General features: G+C 34.0%; 3 protein-coding genes across 11 annotated transcripts; 2 read left to right on the top strand and 1 right to left on the bottom strand.

Moving 5' to 3' along the window:
- Positions 1-8,609: 8,609 nt before the first annotated feature.
- LOC147398330 (uncharacterized) lies at positions 8,610-13,386 on the top strand. Its single transcript, XM_086447488.1, has 7 exons — positions 8,610-8,984; positions 11,207-11,378; positions 11,472-11,521; positions 11,648-11,948; positions 12,365-12,553; positions 12,648-12,830; positions 12,984-13,386. The coding sequence occupies exons 1-7, from the start codon at positions 8,815-8,817 to the stop codon at positions 13,227-13,229; spliced, it is 1,311 nt and encodes a 436-aa protein (XP_086303614.1). The 5' UTR covers positions 8,610-8,814; the 3' UTR covers positions 13,230-13,386.
- Positions 13,387-15,003: 1,617 nt separating this feature from the next.
- LOC147398329 (FKBP-like peptidyl-prolyl cis-trans isomerase family protein) lies at positions 15,004-21,500 on the top strand. Of its 9 annotated transcripts, none has more exons than XR_015179831.1 (12): positions 15,014-15,243; positions 15,405-15,501; positions 17,372-17,506; positions 18,246-18,331; positions 18,426-18,476; positions 18,564-18,644; positions 18,801-18,845; positions 19,313-19,405; positions 20,776-20,859; positions 20,952-21,087; positions 21,202-21,276; positions 21,435-21,500. XR_015179831.1 is itself a non-coding variant. In XM_086447481.1 (11 exons), the coding sequence occupies exons 1-10, from the start codon at positions 15,172-15,174 to the stop codon at positions 21,045-21,047; spliced, it is 840 nt and encodes a 279-aa protein (XP_086303607.1). In that variant the 5' UTR covers positions 15,014-15,171; the 3' UTR covers positions 21,048-21,087; positions 21,202-21,500. The 9 variants fall into 9 exon arrangements, 6 of the variants coding, with proteins under 6 accessions (XP_086303610.1, XP_086303611.1, XP_086303607.1 ...); XR_015179830.1 differs by having other exon boundaries at positions 15,021-15,243; positions 20,952-21,068; XM_086447481.1 differs by having other exon boundaries at positions 21,202-21,500.
- Positions 21,501-22,898: 1,398 nt separating this feature from the next.
- On the bottom strand, positions 22,899-25,540 carry CCB1 (cofactor assembly of complex C). The gene is made up of 4 exons (XM_086447486.1): positions 25,157-25,540; positions 24,915-25,063; positions 23,456-23,608; positions 22,899-23,365 (listed from the first exon to the last, which is right to left on the bottom strand). Exons 1-4 carry the CDS (start codon positions 25,472-25,474, stop codon positions 23,176-23,178), a joined length of 810 nt encoding a protein of 269 aa, XP_086303612.1. The 5' UTR covers positions 25,475-25,540; the 3' UTR covers positions 22,899-23,175.
- Between the last annotated feature and the right edge of the window lie 1,868 nt (positions 25,541-27,408).

Here is a 27,408-nt window from a genome sequence, read left to right as displayed (position 1 = left end):
AATCTTGGCTCCACTCCTGGATATTCTTGAAAAATTCAAAATGCATATATTATAATGGTGAAATGGATACTCAAATCAAATGTTATAACTAAATCTTCAAATTTTAATTATACCGTTCTATGTTCACTATTCATTGTCACAAAATTGTTTAAATAGATTGAAAGTTATATCTATATGTTTGAAGTAAAGAATATATCATTCTTCATTTGTCATTCATCATTGGAATGAATCGTAATCCCCCTAGAAAAACTTCGACAAGTTAAAAAGGCTAAAATTGTGTGTGTGTGTGTGTGTGTGTGTGTGTGTGTGTTTTTGTTTTTGTTATTTTTAAAAATACTCTCCCTAAATAGGGGTGACTGGGTGAGGTGATTAATAATGAAAAATTTTAGGACAATTATTTTCTAACGCCCCCTTTGACACATGCCCCCATTTGTCCCTTGACATGGCATGGGCTAAAACCATAGATTTTTTCCCTCAAGATACACAATTGTACATCCCCATAAATATTTGCAATTGTGTATCCCAAAGAAAGGTATCTATGGTTCTAGCACATGCCACTTCATGGGGTGTGCGTAGAGGTGGTGTTAGAAAATCATTATTCAAAATTTTTTTAAGTAAGCCATCAAGATATTACCCAAAAGAAAAAGGGTATTTAGAAAGAAGTCAATACTTGGGTGTATTAATTTTTTTTTCCAAAAATTAAGAGAACTGTTATGTATGTATCAAAATTTAAAGGAGTCCCCATCGCTTTCTAAATTAATGCAAGCCCTTTAGATCAAAATTGGGCCCACAAATCTAAATTGGAGCCCGTTAATTGGAATATGTTGTATATGATTTGGATTTTCGTAGATAAAGCCCATGATCCAACACATTTCAAGTAATTCACATTAAGTATTGGGCCCATACAGCCAACAAATGGGTTAGCCCATGGTTAAGCCCAAAACCTACTAAAATGGGTTAGATCAATAACCAAATTCCATTTAAATTCATTATGTAAAATCCGATTAAGTTAAGGGCATATTTGGAAATATTTCAAGCCTTCCTCCAGAGACAAAGTAAAGTTCTTTAATAGACTTGGACTTTGATTAAAGAGAAGATCAAGCCTAAAGCCCTTGTTCAAAAGCCAAGAAATCATTCTCAACTGATAAAGTACGAAGCACAGAGAGAAAAAAATCTACAGAAGCCTCCAAGAAAATTAAGCCTAAACAAAGCCACCGTTAAAATAACATTTTCAGCCGATTACGCGCAAAACCTGGAGAGAAGAAATTTACACACGTCATCTTTATTTTTGTACTTAATTATTAATGAGAAGAAAACACTAAGATTTAAGCCTCATTTTTATTAAAATCAATATAAAATCATTTGTGATCTTGTTTCACAAATCTCGAGGTAGATTTTATGAAATTTGTTATAAAAAATTTTCTATGACACCCGTTGGGACCAGCTCAGCCTCTCATCTTTCAATCAACTGCAAAACACTGACAACAACATCAATGACATCTCGCAACACCAATGTTATCGCATCTGCTACTATTAAGAAAAATAAGAAAATCCTTTCCTGATCTAAGCTCCATCCGTGCACCATGCACGGATCAGTCAAAAAAATAATAATAATACAAATATATAAGGGATTTTTTTCTTTTACCAAAAAAAAAAAAAAACAAAAAAATTAATTAATTAAGAAAAAAAAAATCAAAAGAGTTAAAAAAAAATCCTTTTAATATGAATTCAATTCCGATTTGTCAAAACACGACAAAAATGCCCGAATTTCAAAACTCATCAAATTTTCATCAAGTCTGAGATCTCAAATGAGTTCTGTGTCACGAGATCAAGGAATTAATAAGGAGAACCCTATTAGACCCCATGCTTGGGTAGCCATTTTAAAATCGTCAATCCATTTGGTGTTTTGAAATTGTATTTTTAACAAAGTTTTCTAATCCGTACAGATAGGAGTTCAGTCTATTATTTGCAATTCTTCATACACAATTCCTGCAAATAAGGACTACTGTAGACACCCCAATTTAAACGAGCCTCCACTCGAAAAGACAAAAAGATAGTTTTCTAGCAAAATTTGCCAATAGACACAAAAATCCCAAATCGTCGAGGTTCGACATTTTGATCAATTCAGAAGGTCTTAAGATCCCTAAGGGTCTCATTGACACATAATAAGGCTTCACAAACCCTTTACCTTCTCCACTTCTCACCACTCCAATCCAAAACTCGAAAATATTCTAAGCCCACCTAAGGTCCATCAATCTTCAATCTACTAAATCTTATTTTAGCCCCACCCTAATCCCATGCAACCTAACTCCAACCCAAACCCTAAACACAAGTCAATTCTAAAACCTAAGCCCTCATCAAGAAAAAACCCAACACAATCAAATCCAAACCTAAAACCCATACCTTTATCCATACCCACACCCATGATCACCACCAATCAAGATTCATGCAATCTTTGATCATCAAAGAGGACACTTGTCATCACCACAACCTACCTTGCAAAATTATTTTACCCAACCTCATCATCACCCCTAAAAGTTATACCACTCATACCACAATCCATATTCTATGTCATAACTTAATCCCATCACATTCTTATCAAAATACTCCATAAGTCATCTTTATACCCCACACACCTCAATTTCCTTAATCAACTCACTTAACAAACACACCTACACCTTTGGGACACATGTCACCACCTCTTCTACCCTAAAAAAAAAATCAACAACCACCCCTATTGTACCATCATTCTTTTAATCAAAACCCATTTCATTCAACTCACATAGCACTCAACCCAAATGGGTTGAAAGATCCAACTCATTTAGATCATAAATAACCCATTTACCTCTCATTTCACAAATACCTTTATCTCAACTCTAAATTTCACACACCCACCCATAAAATTCATGTCATTTTTCACCTTTCTACCTTTTCACTCTATCCTACCCTTAAAAGTAACCCTCAACACCTATAAATACCTCCATCATTTTTCAAAATAACTCATGCTCCCAAGCCCTACAAAAGGAACTCGACAAAGAGGTTTCTCAATCTCATTTTACTCAACTCATCTTCTCTTTTGTTAACTTCATTTTTTTCTAAAAAAGAAACTCATATAACTATATTAAAGACTCAAGAAGAAGAAAGAAAAGAAGAAATAGAAGGAAAGCCCAAGCCTCAAGGTGGGCTAGACATAATATTGCACCCCTTCGCTTCCCTCTCTATCTCTCTCTTTTACTCCTATTCACTTCTTTAATTTTTATTTTTAGAAAGCCTTTAAGATGTAATGATCACCATCCCCTACCTCCGGAAGATCGAACTTCGGTTCGATCGAAAGTATATGGGTTATAACTACCTTTAAAAGAAAATCATCTTTATCCCTAATCACAAGTTGCACACATCACACAACTCATGCTTGAGGCTAAAGGAAGTTGGGTCATTTTCATTCCATGAGAATGGACTCATAATTGTAAAGTCGACACTTTTCCAAAGCTTGTTTTCTAAAGGCAAAACATGGTAAGGTCTCTTCTCTCAATGAGATAACCCTCTTATTTTAAATCGACATTAAAAGCCCTCTCGTTCGAGGGGTACAAAATCGTTGTTTAACCGGATTTTTTATTTTCTTTTATTTCTTTAAAATAACTATGTCTTTTGAGGTTACCATTATTTGATGGAGAGAAAATGATACCTAACACCTTCTCCTCTCTCTAATTGGACCACTTACCTAGATTTTAGGTAGATCGGTATTTTACCTGTACGAGAGTCATTAAATGCCAAAACAACATTTTTTTCAAAAAATACATTCTGAATGATCATTCACACCCTCTTACAAAAATGAATTGTGGCAACTCCAAATCTTTGTAGAGGTGATATTTGAATTCGAAAATCACACATCTATACTCTTCAAATAAAAATTTTTAGGATGAGGAGACATACCTATTTTCGTAACAGTCAAGGGAAATAATGGGGTTGTCATTTTGTGGGTTGCGAATTCTCCACATTAAAAGAAAATCAGCACACAAAAAAAAAACATTAAAGAAAGAGATAAAGAAAAGAAGATGAAAAAAGGCTTACCTGGGTGGCTGTTGTGCTTGTACCTCTTCATTCCCATGGATGGGCAAAAACATAACAAAAAAAAAAAAAAAAAATGAAGAATGAAATAAATAAATAAGAGGAAGTTGAATTGGATAAGGAATAAAAAAAAGAGGGACAATTACCTCAAAGACCTATTTTTTGAAAATATGTACCAAAAGGTCCCTTCTAAAAAAATATGGACTCTTTAGTACCCAAATTTTCAAATATTAATCTTAAAAAGATTTTTAAACCAAAAACACCATAATACCCTTTTAATGATTTTTGAAGTAAAGAAACATGTTTATTTGGAATATTTGAGTTACTCATGTGTTTTATAATTAATGACATGCCCTTCAATTGTGATCATCTCTTATAGATCAATTTAAAGAAAAAAAAACTTGTTCAATTACTAAAACTAGTAATCTTTAAATCAAATAGATGATGATGACTACACCAATGATGATGATGGAGATGAGTATGATCAACATCAAACTGATTTGGTCTATGAATATTAGATTTATTAAAATATATAAATAATTTTAAATAATTAAAACATAATTTTAAAATTCGACTTGAATGTTCATCGAATTGATTCAACTTAAAAATTAGCAAGTCGACACAAATGTGTCAAATAAAATTATATTGAATTTAGTTTTTAATAAATAAAATATTTATCTTTTATTTTTCATAGAAATATTAATAACTATATAAATTGGTCGAGTTTTTTAATTGACTCCCTGTATTTTTAGATCAAAGACTTTGTAAAGTTGTTAAAATGGTATTTCAAATATTTTTTCTTTAAAAAATCTTCAAAAGATTCTTACTAGACTAATGTTTTATTAAGTGGGATTCAAATGGTCCATATTCTTTATTAGGGGATATTCGGTACATATTCTCAATAAGGAGTCCCTCAAAGTCATTCTCAAAAAAAAAAAAAAAGAGGTGCAAGATGAGTAGGAGTCTGAGTGTTATTGGAAACGGTAGTGGTAATTTGAAGAGTAAGGCTGATCTCACTAAGTTAGTAAGATTCAAATCTTATTAAAGGCCCTTGGGTCCATTTTGTTGGGTCCAAACACATGATCCAATTCTTCAAGGTTGTAGAGGACAAAATTGTGTAAATTTCTTTTTAATTTTTTTAAAAGTTTTTTATTTAACCATTAGATTGTAATTTTAATTCTTGAGTTCAATGGAATTCGGTAGCTGTCCATCTTCAAAACTTCGGATCAAACCTAAAATAAATTTTTATTTTTCTCTTTGTTTTCGATATGAGTTTCTATCCTGAAATCTAGGAGGACTATGGGTTGGATTGCCAATTTGATAATCTATGTGGGCCTAATATAACTTAGTAAGATTTGAAACCTTACTAAGTAATCATGTTAGCCTCACCCATAAAGTAGAGTTCGTTCGGTAACGTTCCAATAAATAAGTCTTGGTAAATCTAGGGGTGCACATTGGAATGGGTAAATCCGAGAACCGAACCAATCCGAGTCTTTTGGATTGAATTAGTTCAGATTGAGCACAATTTGGTTTGGGTGCGGATTGTAAAAAAAAAAATCCGATTGATCTGGTTCAGTTCTGGATTAGGGGTATAATAGAACTGAACCAATTCGAGAATCGAACCAATTTATATATATATATATATATATATATATATATATAACCCTTTCTTAGTTCCATTCTTCTATTATCTATTTCTTTCTTCTTCAAATCTGAAGAAAATCTAGTTGTCGTACGTTTCCCTCACTCACCTCGCCACTCATCACCTCGTCGAAAAACGAAGAGGTAACCTATCTTTTTCTCTTTCTCTCTCTCTCAACTGTGTTAGTGTGTTAGAGGTAACTCATCAAAGTCTTCAACTTCATCTCCTTTGTTTTTTTCTAACAAAAACTCATAAAAAATGTGCCCCCTTTATTTTTAATCATAAAGCAACAAGCAACATTTGATTTCGACTTTGAACGAACAACAAATAACATTTGGTTTTAAGAATGACTTTGATCTTCAATTAAGGTAAGTGTTAAATGATTTTTATTTTCTAATTTTTTCATGATTTTTATTTTTAATGTGTTATGCGTGATTCTTTGTTTAATATTTATTTTGCTTAGTTTTAAATTTTAACTATTTTAATTTTACTATTGAAAATAATAAGTATAAGAACCGAAAACTGATCCGAACTAAGGTTGGTTTAGATTGGTTCGGTTCTATAGGGTAATTGGATTGGTTCGATTCTAAATTTGTAGAACCGATCATGTTAGTTCAGTTCCAATTTTGCCAAAATCTGAACCAATCCGAACCATATGTACCCTTAGGTAAATCTCTTAAAAAAATGCATTAAAAAAAAAAAAAGAGATGTGTCAGACTATTAAAAAAAAAAAAGGAGATTTTGAATTTTTTTTTAAATGATGATAAAAAAAAATCATTTTTTCATAAAAGCTCATTGAAAATATTCTTTTTTGAAAACATCTTTAAAAAAGTAAAAAGTAATTAATGTTTTCATTTTAAAAAAATGTATATATATTTTTTCATAATATTTTTTTAAAACAATATTAAAAAAAAAGGATTTTCATTAAAAAAAATTGTTTTCCTACCTCTGTTGCAGGATTGCAAGTGAAGACACGTGACCAACCCCTCTAAACTCAAAGAAGATGCACGTATGTTGACATGATCAAGGATGCCTCATCACCAACTACGTTATCGTCAACTTATCCTTGAGAGGGCATATGTAGGCATCAAAATTTAAATAGATCCCTATCACTTTCTAAATTAACGTAAGTCCTTTAGATCAAAATTGGGCTCACAAGTCTAAATTGGGACGAGCCACATATGATTTGGGTTTAGGTTTTTGTAGATAAAACCCATGATCCAACAAATTTCAAGTAATCTGCATTATGAATTGGGCCCATATACCCAACAAATGGGTTAGCCCATGGTTAAGCCCAAAGCGTAGTAAAATGGATTGAATCAATAATCAAAATACTATTTAAATTGATTATGTAAAATCCGATTAAGTTTGGGGCATATTTGGAAATATCATTTTACTTTAAGTCTATAAATACTAAAGCTTCTCTCATTTGTCTGGATCACTTTCTCTCAAAAGATAGAAGCTCTCCTTCTAGAGAAGAAGAAGCTCTCAAGCCTTCTTCTAGAGACAAATTAGAGCTCTTCAAGAGACTCAAAATCTGACTAAAGAGAAGATCAAGCCTAAAACCTTTTTCCGGAAGTCAAGAAATCCTTCTCAACAGATAAAACGCGAAGCTCGAAGAGAAAAAAATCTACAGAAGCCTCTAAGAAAATTAAGTTCAAACAAAGTCACCGTCAAAGCAACATTTTCAATCGATCACATGCGAAGCCCGAAGAGAAGAAAGTTACACACGTCATCTTTATTTTCATACTTGACTGTTAATCAGAGGAAAACATTGAGATATGCATCTCATTTTTATCAAAATCAATATAAAATCATTTGCGATCTTGTTTCACTAATCTTGAGATAGATTTTGTGAAATTTGTTGTCAATATGTTATTAGCACCCGAACTTTTACTTATTACACTTCAATTTCTTAAATTATTTATCACACCCAATAAAAAATTAAAACACACTCTTCAAACATTACAAAGGTTTTGCTCAAATTCTAATATCAACATTATAACACTCGTTCAAACAATTTTAGTACTTGTTTATAATTATGATTAGGCTCATATGAAATCCTAAACCCAAGAAATAGAAATCTAGCAACAAAAAAAAAAAAAAATGAGAGAGTTTTATTGCCAGTCAACTTTTACTTATTCCAAGTCATTCATTTTCTTTATTCCAAATCGTGCACTAGATATGAAATTTTGATTTTGATTATATTGTTCATTTTAATTCTCAAAACATGCATGTGATGCACTATTCACTTTTTACGTGTCTACAAACTTGTAAGTTCGTCACTTTTAGTATTTACGAATTTGTAAATTCATCACTTTTAATCTTACAAGTTCGTAGATGCGTAAAAGTAAACAGTATACCATGTGCAAGGGCGGAGCTAGTGGGGGCAATTGCCCCCACAGAACTTTGAGACTTCCCTATATTCTCAACTAATTACATACCCCATTTGTCCCCACTCCCTCACCTCTCTCCCCATTTGCCCCCACACCCTCACCTCCCTTTAAATATTTTCCCCCACAACCTCACCTCCCTCCCTCCATTCAAGTTCTTCAACTATACAACTAATCATAATTTGCCCCCATTACAAGAAAATCCTGGCTCCGCCCCTGACCATGTGCATGTTTTTGTAAATAAAATGAACAGTATATTGAAATCGTAATTAGAACAAAAGTCGTGCATGTTTACATAAATATCTCTTCTTTATTTATAACAATTGGATGTAGTAAGTAAAAGTTGGGGTGCCAATAGTAGATTTCAAAATTAATCTAAATATTTGTAGTACATTGGCTTTTTTACACATGCCACCTACCAGTTATTATGTTAAGATGGGGAGAAAAATTGACAAATCAAGATCTAATATTGCGTTTTCTGTTCTACCAAACCTGATACGTCATGCAGCAGAGCCCAAGTGGTGGCGCATCCCAATTACCAATACCTACCACTCCACCAAATCTTCCCACTTTACCCCTTCCTTTCTCCTAAATACCTTGACTTTTCAGTTCAACTAAACGGTGCATTTTCTCCTTAAAACCCAAAAACCTCTTCTTTTTTTTTGTCAAATATAATTCCTTACAATCCTTTTCTCTCTCTCACTCAGTCTAATGGCCTCGATTTCTAAGGTCGCAAACCCTAGCTTTGCTTCTTCTACTAGATTCGGATCATCTGAACCAAGGCCTTTAGCCAATCTTCAAACCAGATCAATCATTAATAGAGGATTTTCATCTTCTAGATTATCGATTCGAAGAAGTCCTGTTGATAGGAACTCTTTGATGTAAGTTTTTTTTTTGTTTAATAGTTGTTTCTTGGATGATGATCTCTTTTTATTAGTTATATTTTTTAGTTGATTTGGTTTTCCACAGATCGTTTTTAAGTCTATGTAAATCAATGAGGAATATTTTAAGATTGATCTATTTTTTTCAGCTTAGTTTAAATTAGATTTTTTAATTTTCTTTCAGATCTTTTTTTTTTTTGGGTAATTAGATGGAGTTTTAATATGATGGATTGAAGCACTATCAGAGTCCATGGTACCTAACTGGGTGCAGCTGAAAGGGTCTTCTACGTGGTAGTTAGTACATGTAGCCCGAAAGATCAAAGGATCATAGCTTTGCAGTTTGGAATTAAAAGTGGGTTGGCATAAGAAAAAAAAAAGATTTGGTTTTTCTTTCAGGGGGAAGTGCATGTGATTATCGGTTGATTAAGATTTCTGATTGAATTTGATTATTTGATTATTTGATAATGGCCTATCTATTGAGTAGTCAACAAATTTTAAGGCCCTGATTGATTGATTCAGCCATCATAACCTTTAATGGTTCTGGGCTATAGCAAATACTAGAGTTTGCCCGTGCCCGACAGCCTCTTTGGGTTAAAGGAAGTAAAACTGTAAAAGAGGAGAAATAATATAAGTTGGAGAGGTATTATTAAGAAGGGCGGAAGATGAAGAAAGACCATAAATTTGGAGGGGTAATATTGAAAACTGGTAGAAGAAAGAGAATAAAGTAAGCAGTATTTTTAGAAAGAGGAAGAAGAGAAAAGGAAAGTCAGTAAAACTTTTCCTTGAGATATGTTGTTTATAGGGCATAAATCTTGAGACAGAGAGTGGGACACATCGTTGTGTTTTATTATATAGATTTTGTCTTCTAATGAACTATATAATTTGGAACTATTGGTGATGAAGATGCTGGCTAGCTTAGTTAGTAAAGGCTATGGGTGAAGATACGATAGATTTGGGTTCAATTCCCGCCATCATTGAGTTTCTAATCTCACTGAAAACAGGCTTACCAATTAAAAATGATGATTTGGGTTTTGACATAGCGGAATGGAGGAGCAAGATTCATTTAGCCGATTCCTAATTAGGGCTGTCAACGGATAGTAATCAAATCGAATATAGCAATATTTGAATTCGATTTTTTTTTCTTGATATCCGAATTTGAATTTGAAGTCAACGGATTTCAATTAGCAATATCCGAATTTTAATCCGATTAGACTTTCGGATATCCGTTAATATTCAATTCCTTAACGGAAAAAAACCTAAAAGTGATGGATTTTGGGTAGAAAATTAAAAGGGTTTTTGGCTTGGGGGCAAAAATCAAGTGTTTATTGGCTTGAGATTGAAGATGAGGGGATTTTGGGGAGAAAAATCAAGGGTTTTGCTAGAGGTTGAAGATGAAGGATTTTAGAGAGGAAAATCTAGGGTTTTTTGCTTGAGGTTGAAGATAAAGGTTTTTTGTGAGAAAAATCAAGGGTTTTTGGGTAAGAATAATCAAGTGTGTTTGGCTTGATGGTTGGGGGGAGAGAGGACTTACCACTGGATCCACCGGAGAAAGTCGCCCATCTCACCCATCCTTTCTTGCCGATTGAAAATGGAGATTGGATAAGGGTGAGAAGAGAATGATTAAAACGTAATTTTTGTGTGAAAAAAATGTTTTCATTATATAAATATAATAGTTATTTAAATTAAATTTCAAATCACATATTATCAAATGAAATTTACCAATATTCGAATTTGTAGCCGAAATCATATCGATTTGAATCCGACATCCAAAATTTTGGATTCGGATTTTGACTATCCATTGACAGGCTTATTCCAAATATTTCAGATAAGGCTTTGTTGTTGAGTGCATGGTCCAAAATATCATATTGTATTGATGTGTATTGACTGATAAGTATTTGAATGTACCAGCCGAGACAGATACAGATCATTGACACTAAATCACTGAAAGCATTGAACGTTTCAAGAATGTATTGGTCGAGTGAGTATCGGTATTTCTCTTGATCGAAACATTGCCTCAAGATGAAATTTTAAACTTTGATAGAGTGAAATGGTGGAACAAGAGTCATGTAGCAGTACCCAAATAGTTTTGACAAGGCTTTGTTGATTGATCGATGTTAATCTTTATTTTCATCTTGTACTTGTTGGTGATTTCTCTGTTATGCTGGTGGTGGAATTTACATTTTTTTTTCTTCTTTTTATTTAATAATAACTTTCTAATACAGTGTTAGATGTGCCCAAATTGATGGAAATGGGTCCCAAACAAAGCGGACAGTTCTGCATGACCTTTATGAGCATCAAGGCCAGAGTCCTTGGTATGACAATCTCTGTCGACCTGTTACTGATTTGCTTCCATTGATCGCAAACGGAGTTAGAGGTGTCACTAGTAATCCTGCGGTAATGTCAAACATGGAAAAAAAAAAAAAATTCATAGTTTCATCGATGTTGTATAGATCTCATGTGACCTAGGGGTTTATGTTTGATTTGCAGATTTTCCAGAAAGCAATATCATCATCAGATGCGTACAATGACCAGTTCAGGTATTGCAAACTAACAATGTCCGCTTAATTAAGTTTTAAAGTGATAGAAGAGTTGTCTTTTGTACAAATCTCTGGCCAATTGTCTCTCACTTCTGTTTGAGGCCTCAAAACTGTTGGAATGTGCAGGGACCTTGTTCAAGTGGGAAAAGACATTGAAGATGCATATTGGGAACTCGTGATAAAAGACATCCAGGATGCATGTAAACTTTTCGAGCCAATCTACGATCAGACGGATGGTGCCGATGGTTATGTGTCTGTTGAAGTTTCTCCTAGACTTGCTCATGATACAAAAGAGACCGTTGAGGCTGCCAAGTGGCTTCATAAAGTGGTTAACTGTCCCAATGTGTACATAAAGATCCCTGCAACAGCTGAATGTATCCCTTCTATCAAGGATGTCATTTCACTAGGCATAAGCGTCAACGTAACTGTAAGTTTGTTCTATACATGATGGCTCAAGTCTTATGACCAACTAAATTAGAATGGGGATGCCCTTGAAAGTCTCAAACCATTCAGATAATTCACCCAGCAGGAACCACAGTGATACAAACTGGGGGTGCAACTTGGTCTGGTTCAAACTGAGAACTGGACCCTCATATAATAAATAAATTAATATATATATATAGGAGCTAGGACATAAATTAATGCATTATTATAGAATATTGGCAACCCATAGAACAGAACTGACCTTAGCTCGGTTTGGGTTGGTTTGGTTTTATCGGCAGTTTAGTTCTGGTTCTTACTTAGCGGAACCGACCTATGTCAGTTCGGTTCCAATTTGGCCTCAAATGGAACCAAGTTGCACCCCTATTACTAACTGTTCCTTTGTCTTCCTCTATTCCACAGCTCATATTCTCCCTTCCTAGATATGAAGAAGTAATTGATGCTTACTTGGATGGCCTCGAGGCTTCCGGACTGAGCGACCTATCAAGGGTTACAAGTGTTGCTTCCTTTTTCGTCAGTCGTGTCGACACCCTTGTTGACAAGTTGCTTGAGAAGATTGGAACCCCAGAAGCTTTGAATCTCCGAGGGAAGGTATGTAAAACATACACTGATTGCCAATTCTGAAAAGGAAATAGAAGCGTCAATCATAGTCTCACTTATGGTTTTTAACTTTGAACATGTTTAGGCTGCAGTAGCTCAAGCAGCACTGGCATACAAGCTTTACCAGAAGAAATTCTCTGGGCCACGATGGGAAGCTCTGGTGAAGAAAGGTGCCAAAAAACAAAGGCTTCTTTGGGCCTCGACCAGTGTCAAGAACCCGGCTTACTCCGACACGTTGTATGTCGCTCCTCTCATCGGACCAGATACAGTGAGCCCCCTTGTTCTTACTAGCCAATGTATCTTTTATTAATCATAAATAACACAGTGAAGAAGCTCGTTTTGGAAAAATAATGGTGATTGCTTATAATTTCAACCTGTTCAATTTGGGTGGCTTAACTTATTTTCGTTTCTTTTGTGTCAGGTGTCAACCATGCCCGACCAGGCTCTCCAAGCTTTCATCGACCATGGTACTGTCTCAAGGACAATCGACTCGAACTTATCGGAGGCTGAAGGCATTTACAGTGCACTTGAAAAGTTGGGGATTGACTGGGATGAAGTTGGGGCTCAACTTGAACTCGAAGGAGTGGATTCCTTCAAGAAGAGCTTTGATAGCCTACTTGTTACCCTTCAAGAGAAGGCAAACTCCTTTAAATTAGTCAGCCTGTAAGGTTAGTTGGATTATCGACTGTCAGAATGAGTTCAATAAAATCAGATTGGTTTCTTCTTGCTGTAAATTTAGTTCATGGGTGTGCTTTGTAAGAGGAGGTTGTTAATGTATGGGAACCTTTGACCAGTGAGAATTTTTATTTTTTATTTTGGGTTTCCTTTTGTTGTTCACATTTTGAGAGAGAGAGAGAGAGAGGTATTATTGCCAGATAGCTGAGGGTGACAAACCTGTTGGATGCGGCTGTGTGAAGGGGTCAGGAGGGGCATTTGAAATTTTGGTAATGCCATCGGTTGCTCGAACCACCTTTTGCACTTTGATGACTTGGTGTGATGGACTAAGGGAAAGATGACCTGAATGGCAATGCCTTCATCTTCAACTTGTAACTAAACCCTTTCGACTGTCCCCTCCTTTTTCTTTTCTCCTGAAAATCAGTCATCTTCAACCTTAACTAAGATTCTCTCCAGTTCAACCTTCAAGCATCAAGACTGGATAGAGGATTTGTTTAAAAATAGAAAATCAAGGGATTTTTAACTTAAGATGAGGTTGAAATCAATAGATTGAAAAGAAACATTACTATATGGTCAAATGGTTTGAAGATGACGAATTTTGAGAGAAAGAGAAATTTAGGGCTAACGATTGAAGGTAGAAACCATGTCTTCAGTTTGAAAATAGAGGGTGGTATCTCAAATATTCATCGAAATATGGAGGGGTCTATTTAAATCATCCTAAAATAAAATTTGAATTCATTTTATAAATGATTTATCTAAATCACCCAAAAAGAAAGCTGGATTAGATGTTTTATTTTATTTTTATAAGCAATTTTTTCCTAATCAGTCCAAACCTTGGGAAGTTGTACTTCAATTTTGCAAAGCAAAATACACATGATATCTATCCAAGAAAGATTTCTTCACCATCATCACATTTATTGACTAGGATTTCTTCATCATCATGAGATTATTGACTGCGAAGACATGTTTAAAGAACTTATCTTCTATGTAACGAAATTTTTTCTTGATAATTCCTGTTTCACCCACCATTTTACCTAACTGCACCTTATTAAGTTAATAATATTTTATATATGCACCTCCTCTACTTAGTGCACCTATTATATAGCTTCAAAAGAGCAAAGCCTTCTTCATCTGTTATTCATCAAACTCAACAAGGGTCGAGGTCACAATTTTTATATAAAATTACTAGTGATCCTGACCTAGTGAATCAGAAGATAATTTTTTTTTTCTTCTATTTTTTCATAAAAAACACATGAAAAAAATAATGAAAAAATATGTTAAAACAACATTATTTGATGATTTTGAACATAATAAAACTAATTCAAACAATTTTCATCAAAAAACGAAATAAAAAATTAAAAAAATCCTAACTAGAACATTCATTGTTAAAACAAAGTTAAAGAAGTGTTTTCCTTCTTTCACATTTTTGGTAAGAATAGAATCTTGAAATCACGATTATAGGACTGGAAATGATGGGATTTGCTTGCAAAAATAGCAAGGTCGAATGGTTAAGGATAGTTTCCCCCGAATTTTCAACTGAAATGGGTTTGAGGGACTGATTAAAAAAGAGGAATTTTGTAAATGGACTATTGCTCACATCGAAAAGTCAGGGATTAATCAAAAAGAAAAGTTAGAATCAGGGATCTTTAAGTAAATTTTCTAATATTTATGTACTCCATAGAAATTGCAGTCTCTTATTAGTGTATGCTATGGTTATCCAGCATACGCAGTTCACTTAACCATCAACAAAAGAACCTATATGAAGTGACGAAAACAACCTTGGATTATCCAATAAAAATTTTCGGAAATATGTCAAAGACATTGAGGGTATAATGGTCATTCAAGTCTGTCTAACACGAGGTCGTTATCTTCCCGCGAAACGCCTATCCGCCTCTCCTGGAAACTTCATGTACTCTCTCTGAAACGAAGAGTTAATGGCGTCGATTTCAGCCATTGGAGCTGTCCCCAACTCCCCAATGATTTCAATCGAAAATGCTTCTGAAAAGGTAATTCGTTCTATGTCTTCTTTTAGAAATCATGATTTAGGAACATTTAAAAAAAAAAAAAAATTTAATCTCTTCAGCTTCGTCTTTAATTCTAGAAAATTCGAATTTTGAATCTATGTTTTTAGTTTCTCCCTTCGATGAATTCGACTCTGATTGATTAGGGCTTGGTATCTCAGAGACTAGTACAGTGGAGGTCTACAAGAGGATCTCTTCGAAAACCAATAAGATCACTCAATTTGGTGGTTTCGAGCTTAAAAGGTGAAATATAATATCTCTTTTTTTTTTTTTTTTTTCTTTTAATATAAAAAAAAAATCTACTTCCTGGTTTATTCTCCGAGTTTCAACCATACTGAATATGGTTTAATAAGAGTGAATCGGGAGATGGAATGGATTTTATTTCTTGGATTCTTACTGAAAGAAAGATTTGGTAAGATAAAGTTTGCTGAAAATTGTGAAATTCCCATTTCAGCTCTGTTCATTTTAATTCCGAAATGGTTTACCATTTTTGGAATTAAATTTTCACCAAATAGGAAAATCTAAATTAAATTACAAAAGTACCCTTATTTAAATGTTATATTTATTAACACCAAGGGGTTTTTAGTAATTTAAAACGATTTTCTTCCTATTTGGTAAAAAAAAATTCTATTCCGGGAATAGAATAAATTCAAAATTTTGGTGGTACTAATGAAAATAAAGGGTGGGCAACTGATACAAGTGTTTCTAGAATTAAGATCACTGCAAAGTGTCACTCAGGTGGGAAAAAACTTTCGAAGACTACAAGTTTTTTTGAAGTTTAGGTGGGAAGTACACAAAATACTACATTGCCTCTTTTTTGGGGCAAGTATATTTGAAGAATAACTTTGAAATGATTTTAGGTGATTTCCAAAGAATGAGAAATCTTTTCCTAAGTGGAACTCTTCAAGAAAAGAAAAGAAATAAAAACAAGTGACATTTACTGAAATCCCATTAATATTATCCATTAAATGTTTTTAGAGGCATATGAAACTTACAGCACGCCTCGGGATGAGGCTCATTAAAAAGACCCTGAGGCATAAGTTTGGAACATAAAAGCAGCCAAGGCTTACGCCTCAAATCAAGAGGCTTGCAAAAGACATATGCCTCAGTGTGAGGTATAAGTAGGGGATTAACCGTTTGTCTAAGGCTTACTTGGCACACTTATTTCTTTACTTCTTTGTTTTACTAATTAAGCAAGATTTTATAAATTTATTCTTAACTTCCTTTTCTTTGTTTCTATTTGCATGCAATTTAACTAGAATACAAAGAATTAAATTAGAATACAAAATAATTATATATGCACAGAAAATCATTGAGTTGATTTGATTATTAATAATTTTTGTGGTATTTAGCGTTACACAAATGAAGTTACTGAAAAAATAATGTTTAGTGATATTTTTTTACAATCAACATAAAATAGTTATTATTATAAAAACTTTCTACAATTCAAATATAAAATATGTTTTTTTTTTTTGTTAAATATAAAATAATATCATATTGTAATGAATTAAAACTTAGAATTCAACTATGTGGATTTGAAATTTAGGAGCATGTAGTGACTATTGTAAATTTTCAATTGTTTAATATTTGTTATTTAAACGTTATATTATTTATCTTAAATTATCATGTATGTGAGGCTTACGCTTTATGCCTTGAGGCTTAAGGGCCATGCCTCATGCCTCAGTGTCTAAAAACATTTATTCCATTTATCTCCGTTAATGTCTTAAATTGCAAGTTGATGCTTCAATTTTCTGAGGGATGGCCCTAATGAGTCTGTCTCACTTGAATTTTGAACCATACCATACCATTTTATTTTATTTTTTAGTTTAGGCATGAATCAGTGGATTGGAATAATTAGATCTCAAATCTCAAGTAATATTTCAAGGTTGCATTTTTATATATTGAAGAAATGCTTAGTTTGGAGATGGATGTTGGTCTGATTAGAATGCTCACAACAGAAATTAATGAATGTATGAGGTTAATTATCTCAGAAGAATTGGAAAGAGTAGATCTTCATACTGACTTCTACTCAATAATTGTTCTTGGCATCTTATGAAGAGAGATAAATTGGTACTACAACAATTCTCCACTTTGTTGCTTGGCATTTTTATAGATGCAACTGGCTCGATTGATGCTAGAGAGGTTTTTGAGCGAAGGGAAGTATTGTTCTCAACCATTGGGTTTCTAGCGATGGTTTTGTGGCGTGCTCAAGGGGATGGAGTAGCCGGAGCATCAGAATTTACTGACAGTAAGTTTCTTTGCTAAGTACCTTTCCCAATAGGTTGCTGATGTGTTGTATGATGTTGTTAAATGGTCGTGATTATTAAGGTCCATGGGCCTAACTCAACCTCAAAACCATGGTCATAAGGTGAGGGTTGCCTTCTCCTTATATACCACACGAATTGGGCTTCCACAGGCAACGTGGGACTTTCGTTCTAATATCGTCCCTCACGTGGGACACCACGTGCAGAGTCAACGCTTCCACACATCTAGAAACAGACGGGTCCAACTCTGATACAATATTAAGGTCCATGGGCCTAAATCAACCTCAAATCCATGGTCATAAGGTGAGGGTTGCCTTCTCCTTATATATCGCACGGATAGGGCTCCCACAGGCGATGTGGGACTATCGTTCTAACAGTGATATTTGGTTGTTATTGTTGAGGACATGAGGGAGGTATTTTGGTAATGTGGTGCTGCATGAAACTCGATGCTTCCTCACTATGCCATCATTCATACGACGTGATTTGGGGATATGGTATTATTTCCAATCAAAGGACTAATCAACTCAAATCTACTTTTTGATTGATGAAAAATGTTACTGCAAGAGTTATTGTGCGTAGTTCCAGAGTTATCACATTTTTCTTCGTACTTATGTTTTCATTTCTGTACCATATTGATACATCATGGCTGTTTTCAAATTTCTTGATGTGTTTTCAATGGGTTAGAGGTGTCTGTACTTACTGTTGATTATGTTTGATCTACAGTGCCGGCAATTCGTGGGAAGGATTATGGGAAAACAAAAATGCGGTATCCCGACTACGTAGAAACAGAATCAGGTCTCCAGTACAAGGTAATCTATTAGAGAGAAGATGAGGTTGCATATGCATGCATGGTCCACCCACATTTAATTCACGAAACTGAATTAGAAATTTGAAAGGATGCAGGACTTGAGAGAAGGCAATGGCCCCAGGCCTAAGATGGGGGAGACTGTAGTGGTAAGGCAACCACTCTCTGATGCTCTATAGCAGTTCAACATTTAGTTTGACTACAATTGAATTGAAGGATTTATAAATACATGTTAGGTTGATTGGGATGGATATACCATAGGATACTATGGTCGGATCTTTGAAGCTCGAAACAAGACCAAGGGTGGATCGTTTGAGGTATAATGCCTTACATCATTTTAGTCCATTTCTAGTTCTCTCCTATTTTCTTTTCAGTATATTTGATAGCTCTTCATGTTTCTATATCTTACAGTCCAACTTCTATACTTCATTTGAATAATGAAACATTGATGTTGCCACTTTGTTAACATGTAGGGCGATGACAAAGAATTTTACAAATTTAAGCTTGGATCCCAAGAGGTGAGCATGTTATCACCTAATTTATAACAACAGCAATCCTTAAAGTTTAGCCCTGATGAATACAGAGATCAAATTCCATGCCTCTTTAGGATGTCTATGTTCATTCTTCCTGGATTAGTCTTAGTCGAATTATTAATATCAGTTTTCTTTGAGGCTTGACTATGACTCTTATATCTTGTATTATGGAAAATTTTCATTCTTAATGTTGTTTTTCTGAGATTTATCATCTAGTCATGAAACTAGTCGCAGGGTTATTAAATAGCTATAACATTGTAGTTAATCCATTTATTATGTCCTCAAGCACTGGATCTTGTTCTAATTTCATAGCAAAAGTACTTAGATTTGGAATGAAGAAAAATGATTCATTAGTTTGAGTACTGGTCATGTGGTGCACTTGTTCTGTCTGAGGGATTTTATTGTATGGTGGAAATGAATCTCTTAATTGTGCTGCCTGTTTCTTTGTTCAGGTCATACCAGCTTTTGAGGAAGCTGTCGCAGGAATGGCTTTGGGTGGCATTAGGAGGTTACATATCCTTCTATCTAAATTACAGTTTTTCCAAGTATTTGCAACGATTCACTGAGTGGCTTCAGAAATGTAACTCGCATGTTAATTTATATATCCCTTCATACCCACATATGCATATGTAATTCGTGAATTCTTCAATATTTACACAGATATGCATACGCACATGTACAGGAAAAATGGCCCCTGTGCAAGGATGACACTTACAAATCGAGAAATGGTCCAAACTTTTTATTAAAATTATGTTTCGTTATCACATGTATAGAAAAACACATAGATGCTTAAATGGATACACATGTATATAGGTGGATTGTACAGATCTATACGTTCATATACATCTTGCAGTATGTTCTTCTATCCAGAATGTTAAAGAAGAACTGGAATCATCTGATCCCTCAATGCTTTGTAGTAGCCTCTAGCATTTCTAATTGGAAGTTGAAACTGTGCACCTACCTAAGCTTCAGCTACTAATTTCTTAGGGCAGCCTTCGTATTCATCTTGCACACTACGTCTTTGAACTCTCTAGAGACATGCCTTATTCAACAAATACATGCATGAAATACTTATACATCATGAATGGATTCTTACAAGGAGACATTCTCAACACATTGTTTAAAGAACCTTGTTTTGTTTTTTTAAAGACAACTTTTTTTTCTGGATGCCATAGTTTTGCCATTCAAACTCTAAATTGGACTGTTCGAATGTCATCTGCTATGTTGCATGGACTCTTATAAAAGGGTAAGTGCATGTGTCGAACGTATGTTGGATTCTGACACTATATGAACTCTTACGCAACACTTCCAATTGTTTTTTTCTTCTCTCAATGCAAGATATTGTCTCTTAGCTTTGATTATGAGTTCTACCCTTTTTTAATTTATTTTCTTTTTTGTAGAATATTGTATTTATGTATTGTTTTGTACCTATATATGTAAATGGCAGAAAGAGATCCCTTTAATATATATATATATATGTGATAACTTTATTTTCTATTATTTAAAATATAATGCTAAGTCACATATCCTATTTATCAGTATTTACCGAATTTGACAATTTGTACCTTTATCTTAACACCCGCACCTGTATCCATGCAACACATATAGTCCAGTACCTTGAATGGACCACAGAAAACATCATTCCCTTCTGATGATCCTAACCATTCATTTGAGCACTGTGTCTTGGTCATTGATATTTTTTCAGAGAAATCCTTACTTCCCCATAATCCCATCAGTATACTTTGGTTCATCTGACTTCTGATGAATTCTAATGTTTTTCCTTAAGCTATCCAAATGAAAGCTCTTGATTAGATAATTATGATAGAACGATCAGTAAAGTGCACATACATGTTGTATGCTTGCATGTATGCAACACCTGTCCCAAAATATTTTCATCTCACAAGTTGCTTCACAGCATTGCAGGATCATAGTACCCCCAGAATTGGGATATCCAGAGTATGACTTCGATAAAAAGGGTCCAAGACCAACGACATTTTCTGTAATTGCTTCTTAAACCTTTTCAATGGTGCTTGATTTATAGTTAGATTTCACCACAATGATGCCTCATTGCTGAATTTTTTCATTTCACAGGGTCAAAGAGCTTTGAGTTTCGTGCTGAGGAACCAAGGACTGATTGACAAAACATTGTTGTTTGATATTGAGCTGCTCAAAATAATGTCAAACTGATCTCCAATCAAGCTGATTGAGGTTGTCTCTTGTTCTGTTGGTAACGATGTGACTTTTGAGTTGAAGAGTTTTTTGGCCTTGTCTAGTTTGTCAATTTGTTTTGTAAGTCTAGCGGATAATTGCTTCGAGGCCTAAGTAATCTCATTCTATTCAGGGTTGAAGCTATCATGAGCTGCTTTGGAAGCCAGTTTGTAAACTCCATCACCAAGAACATTGGGGGATGTTTCTTGTAAGTAGAAAAGGTGCATTTTTTTTTTTTGTGTGGCTCATTTACATCTGTATTTACCTGAATATATTGAGATAAGAGTGTCTTGTGCTGTTATGATGCAAGAGCTGTGCTTTACTTGACAAGCAGCGGATAAAGGTTTTGTGTTCTTTTCTGTCCAGGTCCAATCTGTATTAAATTATTACGATTGCTGAACCTCATAAATAAGTTTACAAAATTTTAACTGATTACTGTCCAGCCAAAATCTGTGTATGGATCTTCTCAATAAATGATCTGTCGGATTATTGTGTTCAATACCAGACATTCCATGTGCATTGCATATCACCCAATTGTATGTGCGGTCGTAAAGACAAAAAAAATATTGTATTTAAAATATAGAAATTTTTGAAATTTTTAAACAAAATATGTATTACATCTTTATTTGAAATTTCATTATAATTTTTTATATCTACATGTTTAGCAAATATCTAAGTGATGTAGATAAGATTGCTGACACTTATTTCAATGTCTATGATTGAATTAAGAAGATCCGAAGAAAGAAATCAGCAACATTGACTAAGTCAACTCGGGGTGTCCAAGTCAATTTGATTTGACTGAGTCAACTCGGTCCAATCTTTGATCAGTCCACAAGACCTAATCCAACTTTTCTTAGGTATCTATCTTTTACTTGCTATTTCAATTTTAGAAAGTTTCTTTTCCTAGTTAGTTTCTAATTTGTGTTATGTTTAAAATTCGTTTTTATTCATTAAGTTATAATTAGAAGTCTTTTTAGATGTCTAAATTGAGTTTTAATAAGACCAGAAGGTTAGTCATATGTTTTAGATAGATTAGGAAGTTATTTTTTAGTATTTTAGAAGGTTTTAAGTTGTTATGAGCGAGTTATCTATATAAAGAACTCCAATAACAAATTCAGTGAGTTAATTTTTTTTAAAGATTGATTAATAAAAGAAAAAGGACTTCTTCCCTTTTTTTGTGTTTTTTGTTTTAGCATAAGAATCTGATATTGGTTTTTAAATTTTAGTGTATGCGATTGATTTCCATCAATCTCAAACCTAGATTGAAGTTTCTAGTCTATTTTGCTCACATAGAGATTCTTCATTACTCCTAATTCTTGGAATTTCACTCTAGAACCTGATTTTTAACATAAACTCCAGATTTGTGTGTTCTACCCTATATCACTAAGAATGCATAAATTCAATGATATTAAAAAAATGATATCATTACTGTGATTTATTCGTACGAAACGACTATATAATTGAATCATCTAAGACAAGTATAAATACAATTTAGAAATTCTAATATAATTTTCAAGTTACAAATTACAAGTAATTTGCTCATTGGTACTAGTAATGTGAACCAGCCATGTACTCTACATATTGATTCTGAAAAGATGTGGCACATCTCCCCTATTACCGCCATCATCATCATTGCTTGTGTTGCCGTCATATTTTGAATCCATCATCATCGTTGCGTGTGTTGCCATCATCTTTATATTACCACATTTCTCAATTGATGTAGAACTAGAGAATGTAATTGGAAGTTTAATAGTAGAAATGAGTTTAGAGAGTTAAAATAGGTTGAAGTGTTGCAGGAATGGGATGGGAGTAATTAAATATTTATAAGAGTTGGATTAAAATATATTAACTTCATGCCCATAGGGTAGAAAATCGTATGCGATGACATAGTGACCAAATGGTCAAAAAATCACATACAAGATCATAGCTGCCATATCTATAGTTTCATATGTAAAGAATACACTAGAAATTTGATTGCAAATACAATGAGGTCTATGTCTTGAAAATCTCTCTTCATTCCTTTACTCTTTTTTTTTTTTCCTTTTGGTAGCCGTGCTGCGATGTACACAACAAGTTCCAGCTTGAGCTTAACAACATGATCAATGTATCACTCTCTCTCAAAGATGCCTTTAACATACACCATGCCTTTCTCACTAAGCTTGAGTTCCTTCCTCATTTGTTCTACTTGTTGATCATCTCCTTGGACGACGATCTCAGAAAGGGTTCCATCCTCTGCCAACATCATCTTGACCTTGATCTGCTCCTTCCTTGAAGCTCGCTTCCAATAATATGCTCCTCTGTAGTATTCACAAATTGAACAATTTTATCATCCATTTGGTTATAGAAATTATAGAACATGTAAATTTATCACAGAGAGTTTCACTTACGCTAACGGGCTTAAGATGGTGAGCCAATACCATCTATCACCTATGTCTGGGACGGTTATGGTAAGAACAAGGGCAACACTTGCAAGACTAATGCAAGTGCAGAAAGTGAGCAATGCAGCTTGTCCCCGATTTGGAATCATCATGCCTTCGAACCTTAATCAAGAAAGACATGAAGTCAATTAAAGAGGCATATATTACATAATCCATGAGATCTCTTTTACGACGGTTAAATAGTATGGCAAGTATCTTTGAAGATTGAGTTAGGATGTGTTTGAAAACAGCTAGTCACATAATATAGTTACCAATCTATGCTAGTTTGTGCGTTAGGAAGGACAACTCATGCAAATTGCCAACTCACCAACACCTTAACTTCCTAATTTTATGGTGTTCCAACCTTCACCCTAAGAGGTGAAGGTCAGCAACACACGTCTCTCCCCAATTTTCAAGCTTCTCTTCATCCAGAATTGACAAATCTCTCTCTCTCTCTCTCTCTCTCTCTTCTTCTACTTTTCTGGTTGGAGGGGCAAAACCTTAAGATTCCTCTCCTAAGGTTGCCCCCATTTTTCAAGTTCTCTTCATCCAAATCTCTCTCTCTCTCTCTCTTTCTCTCTCTCTCACACACACATACATTCTTCTTTTCCTTCTTTTTTTTCTGGTTGGAAGAGCAAAATCTTAAGATCCCTTACCCCAGGGTTACATACCCATCTAAGCAAGAGGAACCTTCAAAACATAATAATAGACTTTGATTCTAAGAAGATAAAACCCTCATATGCACTTCTCTGCATCCCTCAATTCGACCGTGTACTCAAGTCAGGGCATGAAAGAGGGTTTCCAACTATTTGTTTAACAACCAAACATCGAAGTTATATTTAAGTCTCATAATCAACTTTAGAAAGTTGAACGTCTAAGAGTTGGACGCTTGAAAATCCAATTCTCACTCAACCTCTGATTTCCAAACACACCCTTAGTTAAGGGATGGTTGAACACACTTTTTTGCACATCACATAACTCTGAATGTAAATCAGGGTGATTGGTGATTTATTAAAATTGGATTCATTCTCAACCATTTCAGTCAGATTGGTGACTTCAACTTTGTTTGATTCAAGCATGATGAAAATGATGGATCGACTACAGCTGCTAGAATTCACCAATTAAATTTATTTCTGTGAATGGGTGGGTTGGCTTTAAATTTGGATCCATACTACAATGTCTCTTTACATATCTTATGTGTTTTGTACTAATGATTTTCTAATTTATCATGTACTGCGTTTAGTTTATAATATTTTTAAAGGGCTATAGATAGAGGAAAATCGATGATTCTCTATACACATACACAGAGTGTTGTAGGAAGTCACCTTAGCACATTTTTTTTTTTTTAAAGTAGAGACTAGAGAGAGAAAATATTTATAAAAAAAAAAAAACTAAGAAGAGAAGTGGATAGGTGGGGTAGGGTACATACGTGATGGTGTCTCCTCTATCAGATACCACGAAATTGTTGCGAGTGAAGAAAGACAGAATCTCTCCTGCTATTCTAGTTGGCGCATTCTTCCCTTCTCCTTCTCCTTCTCCTTCCCCATCCCCTTCCCACACAAACGTCTTTTGCACAATCTGAAATATCCAACCAAACAAAAAAAAATTGAACATTTATTACATAAGAAAGAAAGAAAGAAAGAAAGAAAAGATACATAAAGGAAAGGATACCTTAGATTTGACAGAGCGTTTGATAAGGGACCAAAGGCCAGGAACAGAGATGACGAAGAGACCCAGAGAAGTGTAATAGCTGGCCAAAGAGTAGCCTGTAGTCTCTGCAATAGAGAACACAGGGAGATGAACAATTGTTGAAGAATAAGATGAGGAGATAGGTTCTTCGAGAAAAGAAGATATAACCAGCCTCTTCCTCTTGGGTCGAGTGGGTACGAACCATGATGGTTGGTGGGTGGTGAACTCTTTGGATTTGAATTTGCAAGGAAGAGAGAGTGAAGAAGAGAGAGGAGGGAAGAGAAACTTAAAAGTTGCCATTGTTGGCTGGAAGAGAAAGAAAGAAACAGAGCCCCTCCTTCACCACTAATCTTTTCGGGTTGAGTTGAGGAAATGTTACCAAGTTTTAGCCCTTCATTCGCATGATATTTACGAAATCACTCCTAACTGTAACCATAGCCAAGTAACTGTATAATTTGGTGATATATATAATATAGGTAATTGTAGCGGGAGCGGATCCTCTATGCTACTTTTACTCTCCTACTTTATTTCAACGGTTGAGAGAGCGCCACATCATATAAACGGAAAAATCCATTCCTTAAATAATTGGAAAAAATAAATTTAACTGTCATTAAAAATATATATTTTAAAACACCCCTTTATGAAATTGGTGATTTAATAGTCAATTATAAGATTAGGTTTACCCCCTAGACCGTTGTTTTTCTCGATGATTTAATAGTGAAATTTAGATAGTTGCTATTGTCATTCCAACTTTTACTTATTACACCCTAATTAAAAATAAAGAAAATGGTCAATCTCCAGTTCGTGCACTGAATATGAGGAAATACCGAGTTTGGTACACTGTTCATTTTGTGCGCTACATTCGTTAATTTTATGACCAACTAACTTCTATGAATTCATAGATAAACTTGTCAATCCATTTATTATAAAAGCGATGAATTCGCTCAAAACGCATGTTTTGCGAATTAAAATGAACAGTGTACCGAAGCCAAAATTTGGACATAAGCTGTGCATGTTTTGGGAAAAATCCCTATAAAAAAAAAAAAAAAGTGAATATTTGAGAATAAGTAAAGGTTGGGATGCCAATAGAATCTCTCTTTCTTATTCTCGATTTCTACGTTTTTTGGGCTTAGGATTTTATATGAGCCTTGTCATAAATGTAAACAACCAGTAAAATTATTTGAATCTATTATTATAATGTTTTGTAATTTTCAAATTATAATGTGAGCCAAAACCTTTGTAATCTTTGAAGAGTGTGTTTTAATCACTAATTGGGGTGTGATAAACAATTTAAGAAATTGAGGTGTAATAAGTAAAAAATCAAGGTGCAAATAGTAGCTTTAAGTATTTGAAAAGAAGCACGCTATCTACACCCACTTTTTTTGCCTAATACAACCACTTACTGCATACACTCATTGTACTACCCATATGCAGCACAAATATGTCCACTACTTTCACCTACCGGATTATTTTTGAATACTATTTCAAACCTACCAACCAAAAAAAGTGATTTTTTTTTATCTTGATAAAATCAAATTTTTGAAGACGGTTGTACTCCCTTCGATTGATTAAGCTCTTATCATGACCTCTTGAAGACTTATCAAAGCCTCATAAATTTTGCCATTTTCAATTTGAAGCTCTACATCTCATAAATTTGGTTCAAGGTCTTTTCAATCTTCAATGTAAGTTATAAAAGAGATTTCATTCAATTACTTATTATTTTTTTAATATTTTTCATTATTCATTTAAGTTAAAATCTAGAAATTTGTTAGTTTATTGCTATACACTTCAAAAGTATGTCACATGTTTGATAAAATGCCCATTAAAGGTATTTTATTTATACATGTAATGATAGATGTAAGTTTCTCATTCACTTTTACATCTAAATGTAACTTATAAAATAGGTTTCATTTAATTAATTATTCATTTTTTAATATTGTTCATTCAAGTTAAAATCTAATTTTTTTTATTAGTTTATTGCATTACACTTGAATAGTATGTCACATGTTCGATAAAATGCCTATTAGAGGTATTTATCCATTATTTTTAGCAATATCTTCACGTCAAAGACAGACAACCTCATACAGGAGGCTTTGTGTTCCTTTTACAACCACACAACCCATGTGTAGAAGATGTGACAACGTATTGGGATGGATTCTCTGGTGATCTCATTGATCAATCAACTTTCCAGAGCTTTAAGACCCACATTGCTTCACGTATTTGGGTTGGAGAAG

The sequence above is a fragment of the Akebia trifoliata genome, chromosome 7, assembly GCF_017979445.1.
Source record: "Akebia trifoliata isolate Shusen 1 chromosome 7, ASM1797944v1, whole genome shotgun sequence".
NCBI classification, from domain to species: Eukaryota; Viridiplantae; Streptophyta; class Magnoliopsida; order Ranunculales; family Lardizabalaceae; genus Akebia; species Akebia trifoliata.
This window is presented reverse-complemented; position numbering and strand designations above follow the sequence as displayed.

Coding starts and splice junctions, on each gene's coding strand:
- LOC147398330 (XM_086447488.1), top strand. CDS start 8,815: ATGGCCTCGATTTCTAAGGTCGCAAACCCTAGCTTTGCTTCTTCTACT. Junction 8,985..11,206: donor GTTGATAGGAACTCTTTGAT/GTAAGTTTTTTT, acceptor TTTCTAATACAG/TGTTAGATGTGCCCAAATTG. Junction 12,554..12,647: donor CTTTGAATCTCCGAGGGAAG/GTATGTAAAACA, acceptor GAACATGTTTAG/GCTGCAGTAGCTCAAGCAGC.
- LOC147398329 (XM_086447481.1), top strand. CDS start 15,172: ATGGCGTCGATTTCAGCCATTGGAGCTGTCCCCAACTCCCCAATGATT. Junction 18,332..18,425: donor AATCAGGTCTCCAGTACAAG/GTAATCTATTAG, acceptor GAAAGGATGCAG/GACTTGAGAGAAGGCAATGG. Junction 18,477..18,563: donor AGATGGGGGAGACTGTAGTG/GTAAGGCAACCA, acceptor AATACATGTTAG/GTTGATTGGGATGGATATAC.
- CCB1 (XM_086447486.1), bottom strand. CDS start 25,474: ATGGCAACTTTTAAGTTTCTCTTCCCTCCTCTCTCTTCTTCACTCTCT. Junction 23,609..24,914: donor GATAGAGGAGACACCATCAC/GTATGTACCCTA, acceptor TTCTTGATTAAG/GTTCGAAGGCATGATGATTC. Junction 23,366..23,455: donor ACCATCTTAAGCCCGTTAGC/GTAAGTGAAACT, acceptor TGAATACTACAG/AGGAGCATATTATTGGAAGC.